General features: G+C 39.1%; 1 protein-coding gene across 1 annotated transcript; it reads left to right on the top strand.

Moving 5' to 3' along the window:
• Window positions 1-5283: 5283 nt before the first annotated feature.
• LOC114821442 (uncharacterized) lies at window positions 5284-8447 on the top strand. Its single transcript, XM_070813050.1, has 3 exons — window positions 5284-5382; window positions 5442-7413; window positions 7585-8447. Exons 1-3 carry the CDS (start codon window positions 5284-5286, stop codon window positions 8445-8447), a joined length of 2934 nt encoding a protein of 977 aa, XP_070669151.1.
• Window positions 8448-10918: the final 2471 nt, after the last annotated feature.

Genomic DNA, 10918 nt, shown 5'->3' with positions numbered 1-10918 from the left:
ATCAGACTTCCAAGCAAACAACCTGGATCGGAGGTTCGACTTCGGCTTTCGGTTGATTGTTCTCCTTCTCCTTGTGTCGTAAACAGCAACAAGGATAATGAGAAGCAAATGGAGAAGAGATGATATGAGATACTTTTGCTTTTGAAGAAGTAACTTTCCACAGGCTTATTCTTGAACTGGGCTAGAGGGTTTTCTGGTTTCCTCCAGAGTATAAGGCCAACTCAAGAATTTGAAGGTTAAAACAAGTCCATCAAATCTAGAGTACGTTCGACCCTGATGATATGGGATACTTTTGCTGTTGACAAAGTAGTGGATGTATCGGCACGTGTTCTGTTACGCTTGTCTTCACATGCTTCCTTGTATCCTTCTCACTTGCCCTATCTGTTCCTCAGGCAGATGTGGTATCTTCTCTGGAAGCATAAGATGTTGAAGATGAGTACTTGAGAGCAATGCCAGGTAAGTAATCAGGCAAGGGGTTCCAGGCAGTCAATTCCTGACTGGAAGCTTGATTCCAAGTGCTGATTGATTGCTCTCTTTCTCCTTGTCTTGCAGGTAAGAACAAGGCCAAAGGAAAAGATAGGGAAAAAGCATGATATGGGATACTCTTGCTTTTAACCCTAATGATATGAGATACTCTTGCTCTGGTGTGGCTTGTTTGCAGAGGTATTATCGGAAGGAAAAGAAACTGAGTATTTCGAGAGACTCTGCTGAGAGTGCCCTCTTAGATGTGAAGAAAAGTTGAGCATTTTTTTATTTGCAGGTCTGCCTAGCTGTGGAGGATGGAGGTCAACATATATAGGAGCTACAAGCTTCACGTGTTTTAACTTTGTCAGAGCACTTTGAAAAAGTGGTCTGTGGTATCTGGAAAGCTGATGTTGCGTGTGAAGATTGCAGACAAGCTTTATCCAAGGAAATCTGGCTCTTGAAGTTCGGAGAGCGGTGCCTCTTCGATTTTCGAACAAGCAATCTTGTCGAGGATCTGGCTCTCAAGATTTAGAGAATGGTGCCTCTTCGATTTTTGAGAAAGCAATCCTGTTAGGAGTCTGACTCTTGAGATTCGGAGAGCAGTATCTCTTCGATTTTTGAAAAAGTAATCCTGTTGGGAGTTTGGCTCTCGAAATTCGGAGGGCGGTGCCTCTTCAAATTTTTAGCACGTAATCCTGTAGGGAGTCTGGCTCTCGAGATTCAGAGAGTGGTGCCTCTTCGATTTTTGAGAAAGCAATATTGTTGGGAGTTTGACTCTTGAGATTCGGAGGGCGGTGCCTCTTCGATTTTTGAGCACGTAATCTTGTTAGGAGTCTGGCTCTCGAGATTTGGAAAGCAGTGCCTCTTCGATTTTTGAGCAAGCAATCTTGTTGGGAGTGTTTTCTCGAATGTCAGTAAAGGTTGGGGATTTTTGCCAGTTTGCCTTGCCACGGAGCACGGAGGTTGACACACATTGAGTTTCTAGTTATCAAGCTAGGGTGCTGTTCCTTTACCCTTGTGGGTAATAGTAGGGTAGTTGGACCTTCAAAATTTATGTGTCTAACCTTTGTCAGAGATCTTTGGCAAAGTTATCTGTAGTACCCGAGGAGCTGATGTTGAGTGTAGAAAGTGGTGCCTCTTCGGAATCCGGAGAGTGGTGCCTCTTCGATTTTTGAACCAACGGCCCTGTTGACATTTCTTTTATAAGGGCACCAATTGTGTGCAAGAAGTACATTTAGAGAGTTATTGCTTGTAGGAATTTTCCCCTTACTTCAGAGATTTATTGCACCTCATTTCTCCTTCATCATTTCTGAGAATGTCTGGCCCATCCGACCGTCGTTTTGACTTGAACTTTGGTGAAGAGGCAGCCATGCCTTCTCAAGACAACATATGGCGCCCATCCTTCTTATCCCCTACTGGTCCTCTTACTGTGGGGACTCTGTGATGAAGAATGATATGACCGCTGCGGTGGTGGCCAGGAACCTTCTCATTCCTAAAGATAACAGACTACTTTCCAAACGGTCTGATGAGTTGGCTGTTAAGAATTCTCTGGCTCTCAGTGTTCAGTGTGCAGGTTCTGTGTCTAATATGGCCCAACACCTATTTACTTGAACCCGCCAAGTTGAATCATTGGCGGCTGAAGTGATAAGTCTCAAACAGGAGATCAGAGGGCTCAAGCATGAGAATAAACAATTAAACAGGCTCGCACATGACTATGCTACAAACATGAAGAGGAAGCTTGACCAGCTGCAGGAATATGATGGTCAGATTTTACTTGATCATCAGAGGTTTGTGGGTTTGTTCCAAAGGCATTTATTGCCTTCATCTTCTGGGGCTGTTGATAAGATCATATTTATATATATTTTACATCAAATTCACTTGTCTTTTCTTAGTTAGTTCCTTATATTTTTGAGCTATTTACTTTGTTTTTGTGTTTTGTAGGATTTGTCAAGCAAATAAAAGAAAAATAGCACAAGTGGGATTTTAAGTAACAAATTCGTCAAAACTGCCTGTGCAGGTCAGCTGACTTTGGAAGAAAGTTGCGAACAGCTCAGAATGAATTAGAGAATGAGCCTTATATGCTTGGAAAGCTACGGATGTCTATTTTCTGGGGCATTTAGCGGATTGTTAATATCTTTTTTCTAGAAGAAGTTATGGCCGTTTTAACACTGAAAGGTTTCCAAGACGCTGAGCAGTTTGTAACTGCATTGAAGGCAATAAATCCAATAAAACTAGCAGCCAAAACTGATGCAGCCAAGAACAAGCCAGCTGACATCTCTTCAAATATCAGATGAAATGGAATTAAAGATGAGGATTAAGTGGGAGTAATTGGCATAGAGGTTGCCCAAAAAGTTACAATTGTTTTACCATTTCCACTTATTGTCATCACTAAATGGCTGTTAGTGGGGTGAGTTATGGAGCAGAAATGGGGCAGCAAGCATGGGCATAAAGGCTGCAGGTTGCAGCAGCAAAAGAGAGTTCTTTAGAGGAAAAAAAAAATAGAAAAAAAGGAAGGAAAGGAAGGAAAAAATGCAAGGCTGCTGCGTTGAGAAAGGAAGGAAAGGAAGGAGGAAATCTTGGCACTCTCTTCTCTCGGTTTTATCTTCTCAAACTCATGTCTTTCTTTTGGTTTATTTTGAGAACTATGTGTAACTAATTTTTTAGAAGTTAGGGGCTGTTTTGAAGCCCCGAATACGATTGCAATTTTGTTATGACATTTCGTTGAATTACTTTTATGAATGGATGAAACTTGGTTCACTACTTGCCTCATTGATGAATTCTTTATTTGTTTTCTATGGATGCATACGTAGTAAGCATATCTAGGATTCTAATGCTATGAATATGTGTGTGCCTACCCTTGTCGAATGAGGACATACATATGTTCTAAAGTAGTACTTGTTAATTGCGATTAATATGTGAACCAATTTCTAGGATAAGTAAGACAACGCCAGTACTTACGATGCCTTGTGATGACTCAAACTCTTTTCGCTCTTAATGATTTCTACTTGTTAAATCTATGAACACGCCATTCTAGATTGCATGCTAGGGACTAAGTTAAGTTGAAAATGCCATTCTCTTAACATACTACATAAGAAAGAGTAATAGGTTGAGTTCTAACATTGAGCCAACTTGAGCATCTTCATCCGGAAATAAAAGAAATTTGAATGAAACATAACATGTTTGCATGATTATTTGGTGGTGGATAGCAATACCCCTAACTCGTTTTTCTTAATTTGTGAACTACTTAAAATTTGTTTCTATCCTGTTTTTGTTCGATTTAATTTAAATAGCAAATCAACTCCAAAAATCCCAAATATTTCTGTGAGTGTAGCTTTGTGTGTCTAGTATCTGCATATGAAATTTCGTAGACTTTAGATAAGTATAAGTCGGTCTAATAATTATTTTTCGGTGGCTGGTCAGTAGGGACAACAACCCAGTTTTTGTGACATTTTAGGTAGTTGGATAAAACAATCTTCTGCGGGAAAGACCCTTATTTTTATATGCTACAATTGACAAATCTTAGTGTTTATAAGGAAAATCAATAGGACATTTATGTGCTACTTTGTGGTGTGCTTTTAATCCTATCAAATTTTTGGCGCCGTGTCGCCGGGGATTGTTATTTCTAATTACTTATTTTTCTGTTGTTTTCTTTTCTTGTCTCATTAGTGTTTTTGTTTTTGTTTTTATTTCAGGTACTCTTCGTAGTATATGCATACTCGAAGGTCCAAGAGCATTGATCTAGCTTCGTACAATCCTGAGCTTGAACGAACACTTCGAAAGCTTCAGAGAAAAATCAAGCCGAAGCGTGCATCAGTGTCCTTACCACCATCTTTTCCACTACATTTGAGTTTTGAAGAGGAGGAAGAACCACAAGAAGGCATGGCTGATAACCGTACTTTGAGGGAGTTGGCAACGCCAAATACGGATCAACAACCATTGTGCATCACCTATCCAAATGTAGACGGAGGATTTGAGCTCAGGTCCGGCATGATTCACTACTTGCCTAAGTTCCATGGATTCTCAACAGAGGATGCCAACAAGCAGCTCATGGAGTTTCACGTGGTATGCTCGGGAATGAGACCAGCAAATATGGATGAGGAGCAAGTCAAGTTGAGGGCATTCCCATTTACATTAGAAGCCAAGGCAAAGGAGTGGCTTTACAATTTACCTCCGGGATTAATGAACACATGGAACCAGGTGAAGCAAGCATTTTTGGAGCAATATTTTCGGCCACAAAAGCTGCAAGCATAAGGAAGGACATATGTGCAATCCGACAACAACATGGAGAACCCTTTGGAGATTACTATGAGTGATTCACACATTTGGTTGTATCTTGTCCTAATCATCAAATTTCAGAGCATCTTTTAATACAATATTTTAATGAAGGATTGTGTGGTACTGATCGTGTAATGCTTGATGCAGCAAGTGGAGGAGCATTCATGGACAAGACACCAACTAATGCTAAGGCATAGCTAAAGAACATTGCTGGCAACACACGACAATTTGGAGGGAGAGATGAGCTACCTCTTAAGAAAGTTAACGAGGTAAGTGCTAACTTTAGTATTGAATTACAATTAGCTAACTTGACTAATCTTGTGCAACAGGTTATGGTGGCTCCAAAATAGGTATGCTGTGTATGTTCAATGATGGGACATGCCACAGACATGTGCCCTTCGTTGATAGATCAAGGTGGTCTTAAGCAAGCTAATGAGTTAGGAGGATTTCAAGGGCAACAAAGGCAAAAGTATGATCCATATTCCAACAACTATAATGCAGGATGGCGCGATCATCCACACTTAAAGTGGAACAATCAAGACAATGGACAACAATCTGTTCCCAACAACTATAACTGTCCGCCTGGCTTCTTTCAAGCAAGACCGCAGACTCAATTTCAGCCTCAACAACAACAAGCTCCAAGTAAGTCTCTTGAGGATTTAATTGCTTCTCTAGCTAACTCTACTCAATCTCATTAACAGAAAACAGACAAAGCAATTGAAAACCTTGAGCGCCAAATGAGTCAGTTAGCAAGTTTGATGGGGCAACAACACCAACCAGGAAGGTTGCCTAGCCAAACCGTGGTGAATCCAAATGCGGAGCAGATGAATGTTGTGACTTTAAGGAGTGGAAAAGAAGTTTTTGAGCAGTCGAGGATGCAAAAGAGGACTAGAAAAGACACAATTGAACAGGGGGAGCTACAAACCAAGAATCTTGAGCAAGATGAGGCTTCAACAGAAACTGAAAAGTCTCATAAAGATACAGAATTGAACAAAAAAGATTCTGATAAGGTAAGTAAAGAAGTTCAAAATTCATTTAACTCATGCGTCCCTGTTCCTTTTCCTCGTAGATTTATGAAGTCTAAGAAAGAGCAAACTGATAAGGAAATCTTGGATACTTTCCGGAAAGTCCAAGTGAACTTACCTCTTTTAGATGCCATAAAACAAGTTCCCAAGTATGCAAAGTTCCTTAAAGAGCTTTGTATGAACAAGAGGAGATTCAATGATCAAGAAAATGTGGCATTGAGCGAGGAAGTATCAGCTGTTTTGCAGAGAAAGCTGCCATCGAAGTTGAAAGATGCTGGTAGCTTTACCATTCCATGTGTAATCGGAGGGAAAGAGTTTGGGAGAGCATTGTGTGATTTTGGGGCATCCATCAATCTGATGCCATATTCAGTGTATGAGTCATTGAACCTTGGAGACTTGAAGGAAACAAAGGTAGTAATCCAGTTGGCAGATCGTTCAAATAGATATCCCAAAGGCCTATTGGAGGATGTACTTGTGCAAGTGAATGAGCTCATTTTTCCCGCTGACTTTTTTGTTCTTGAGATGGAACACGACCCTATGCCTACTGCACTTCCTCTTATATTGGGAAGACCATTCCTTAGAACGGCACATACGAAGATTGATGTCTACGATGGTACCTTAACCATGGAAATTGATGGGGAAATCGTCAAGTTCAGAATCTTCAATGTTATGAGGTATCCTAGTGAATTAAAATCTTGTTTGTCTCTTGATGTGTTTGACTATTTTGTGCAGGATTGTTTTAATGAAGGTGTGGGACAAGATACTTTAGAGAAGGCATTAGTGCATAGCATTACACATGGAAATTTTAATTATTCAGAGCACATTGAAGAAGAATTAATCCAAACAGTGGCCTCTCTTGAGTCTCTTTCACCAATTCGTGGTAAGTGTTCTTCCTATTTTATTTCTCTTCCTACTTCTAACGAAAAAACTCTTCCTTCTGTGATTCAGGCACCTAAATTTGAGCTTAAACCGATTCCTGAACATCTGAAGTATGCATTTTTGGGAGAGGATGAAACATTACCGGTTATCATATCATCACAACTCACAGCAGAAGAGGGGGAGAAACTAATCCGGGTACTGAAGGATCACAAAACTGCCATAGCTTGGAGCATTGCAGATATCAAAGGTATAAATCCAGCTACATGTATGCATAGGATTCTGTTGGAGGACGGTGCAAAACCAACAAGGGAAGCTCAACGCCGTTTGAACCCACTTATGATGGAGGTTGTCAAGAAAGAGGTTATCAAACTTCTTGATGTTGGCATCATATATCCTATTTCGGACAGCAAGTGGGTGAGCCCTATTCAAGTAGTTCTGAAGCGATCCGAAGTCACAGTTGTTAAGAATGAAGCTAGTGAGCTAGTGCCTACACGTGTGCAAAATAGTTGGCGAGTCTGTACAGATTATCGGAAGATAAATAACACCACACGCAAGGATCACTTTCCAGTCCCATTCATAGATCAAATGTTAGAAAGGTTAGCTGGTCATTCTCATTATTGCTTTCTTGATGGCTATTCTGGATATAATCAGATTGCAGTTGCTCCGGAGGATCAAGAAAAGACGACTTTCACATGTCCATTTGGCACATTTGCATACCGGAGGATGCCGTTTGGACTTTGCAACGCTCCCGCCACATTTCAAAGGTGTGGTAAGTATATTTTCTGATATGATTGAGAAAATAATTGAAGTGTTCATGGATGATTTCTCAGTTTATGGTGATTCTTTTGATACATGTCTACATAATCTGTCCTTAGTTTTAAAACGTTGTCAAGAAACTAATCTGGTGTTAAATTGGGAAAAATGGTTTCGCATGGATTAGTTCTAGGGCATATCATATCTGAAAAGGGAATTGAAGTTGATAAATCTAAAGTAGAACTTGTTAGTTCTTTACCCATCCCTACTACTGTCAGGGATGTTCGTTCTTTTCTTGGACATGCAGGTTTCTACCGTAGGTTTATGAAAGACTTCTCAATGATTTCCAGACCCTTGTGTCGTTTACTTCAAAAGGATGTAACATTTGATATGAATGAAGAGTGTGTGGTAGCATTCAACAAGCTTAAGGAGTTGTTATCCACGGCTCATGTGATCATGCCACCAGATTGGAGTTTACCTTTTGGGTTGATGTGCGATGCTTCAGACCATGCTGTTGGTGCAGTTCTAGGGCAGCGTGTCAACAAAGTGCCATATGTCATCTATTATGCATCTCGAACACTCAATGATGCACAGTTGAATTATTCAACAACAGAGAAGGAGCTTCTAGCTGTTGTATTTGCTTTAGAAAAATTTAGATCTTATCTGATTGGGACTAAAGTTATTGTGTTTTCTGACCATGCAGCTTTGAAGTATCTACTCACAAAAAAAGATGCAAAACCGCGACTCATTCGATGGATACTTCTGCTTCAAGAGTTTGACTTGGAGATCAAGGATAAAAAAGGGAGTGAGAATGTTGTAGCAGATCATCTTAGCCAACTTGTGCATTCAAACACAGAGGAAGATCTCATCCCTTTACGTGAAAGTTTTCCAGATGAGCAACTGTTTTCATTAAAGATTACTGACCCTTGGTATGCAGATATTATCAATTACAAGGTCATCAAAAGGATTCCGGATGATTTTACACGTGCTAAAAAAGATAAGCTTGTCAAATGTTGGAAGTATGCCCACAAAGCCACTCATTTGATGTAATAGCTTTTGGAATACTTATTGTATTAAACTTTTATATGTTTAATGAAGGGCAAAGCTTATTGTTAATCACTATTTATTGTATCATGTGTTTAAGCAATAAGGGAATCCAAGGAATGTATTTGATCTAAGAGATAAGCGATTTAAGTAAGTTAGATTATCGAGACCTTTCTCTTATGTTCATTCCTAAAACGTTCCTAGCCATAGGATTGCCAATTGGGCATTGACAATCCGCTAAGGTTAGTATGTGTTATGTCGACTCAAGCGTGAGTATGACTAGTCTCATGTCATTTAGTGTTGGACACTAAGGCAAACACATAGGTGCTCGAAAGAGTGATCGAGTACACTGAACAACGATCAAAAGAGAGTTCGAACATACATGTCATGTAAGAACTCGAAAGTTGCAATATGCAAAGTAGTCCTTTGACCTGAGGCATCATTGATGTCTAATGGTTAGGTCCTTGATCTTTGATCATGTCAAAGGCATTCCATTGGAGTGTCCACGGCATTGTTGTGGTCAAGCTACCTAGTCATGTAGGCATATGAATGCACAACAAGGAATCTCTAACCTTCCATGGTGGAAGGAGAATACTCTAAGATATGATTCGAGAGTCTTTAACCAAAGCATATGAATATGACTTAGGAAGTTTGTTCCAAATCATATTCAGTTGAATCATATAGATAAGTATCACATTGGATAGTAGACATGAAATAAACTATCACCTGAAACAATGTGATTAAGAGTATTGTATTAGAGAAAGACCGTATTGCATTGTAGTTGTAACTGGATAGGTTCTCCAACCACTTCTACTTAGCTTGGGTAACCATGATATGCTGCTAGGTGTCACTCATGGTTTGTGGAAGCCCTAAAGATTAGCAAACACTAATTTTAAGGGAGAATTGAAATGTGGTTTCAATTCACAATCGATCGTTAAGAGTAACAATCGCCCACTACCTCGCTAAATGAAACCTAATGAATCGTACACCGAGTAAGGATGTTGGTGAAGAAATTAAATGAAATGGATAAGCAATTAAATGGTTTAATTGAAGAATGGTCAAGGTTAATTAATTAGTTAATTAATTATACGAAATGTTCGTATTGGGCTTATATGTTGGTTTTGGGTTTCGGGGCCCAAAAGCGTTTTGGTCCACAAGGCCCATTATGTTTAAGTTGTATGACAACTAAAACAAAATGGGCAATTAGCCCAATCAATTTGATATGGCTAGCCATTAGGGTGAGAAGTGTCAAACTTGGATTAATTACAAGTTTGCCACTCACATGTGAGGAAGTATAAATTCAACTTTATAGCTTTATTTTCATTTAGGGTTTTTCTTGGTGAAATGAGGTGAAACATTTTCTCTCATTTTCTCAAAAGAGGCCGGCCACCTAGGGAACGAATAGCTAGCAATCTCTTCTTCCCTAAGTCATCCATTTCATCTTCACATCTCATCCTTGGTGAAGAGACTTAGAGACATCAAGCTTTTGATGTTTTGGAGAACAAATCCTCAAATCCTCAAAGAAGCAAAGGAGCACTAAAAGGAGGAAAAACACAAGGAAGATCCAAGAAGCAAGGAGGTGACTTGAAGGCCCTCCACTTGGGTAAATCCCTTGTGTAATCAAGGATGAGCTTCAAGGGTAAAGAAACTCTAAATCTTTCATTCTCTTTAATGTTGTTAAAGAGTTTATTGGTTCACCATATACTAGGCTTTGAAAGTCATGGGTTTTATGAATTGTTTTTGAATGCATGCCTACTTTAATGTGTTAATAGTTTGCATATGTATTCAAATGTTCTTACTTGTTCTTAGCTAGGACAAATTTTTTCCTTCAAGTGGTATCAGAGCCTAGGCCTAGTTTATGGTGAATCCTTTTGGGTTTTGTGATTTTTCATGATTTGTGATTTAAATGTTGTAAATGTTACAAGCTTTGTTCTTGCTTTGAATATAAATTTTGCTTGAAAATTTAGCATCTCAAATGTTGTAGATGTATTTCATTTAAACATGAATATTGGAACTAAAATTTGGTGCCATGTTTGTTGGGAAATTCGGCCAAATCCAAAGGGTGGTTTTTTGGGTTCATGTTTGTCTTGTTAAAATGGTTTTAAAGTGACTTTTGGAACCCCCTAAGTACCCTAGGATATTAACCCTCTTTTGAGTAGTGAAAATTTGAGTTTTGGTGAGTGAAAACATTCATGGAGCTATTATGAGTTTCCATGAGTGTTCTTTAATGTTCTTGAAGTTCTTGCCAAGAACAAAAAGTTTTGAAGTTTTGATTCAAAAGTTTTATGGTTTGTCATAAAGTTTTGGTATATAATTGATGAGTGATGTTTATTGGTGAAATATGTTTAATGCCTTTAATGTTTTACAAAACATTTTCTTACAAACCATCTAAATCACCTTTATCTCACCTACCAAATCAACTTGCAAAAATTTTTTAGAATTTTTTTTCACTTCTTCTCTCATGGCCGGCCAACCTT

Source organism: Malus domestica, chromosome 15, assembly GCF_042453785.1.
Source record: "Malus domestica chromosome 15, GDT2T_hap1".
Taxonomy (NCBI): Eukaryota; Viridiplantae; Streptophyta; class Magnoliopsida; order Rosales; family Rosaceae; genus Malus; species Malus domestica.
The sequence above is the reverse complement of the archived record's forward strand: the minus strand, read 5'-3'. Positions and strand labels throughout refer to the sequence as shown.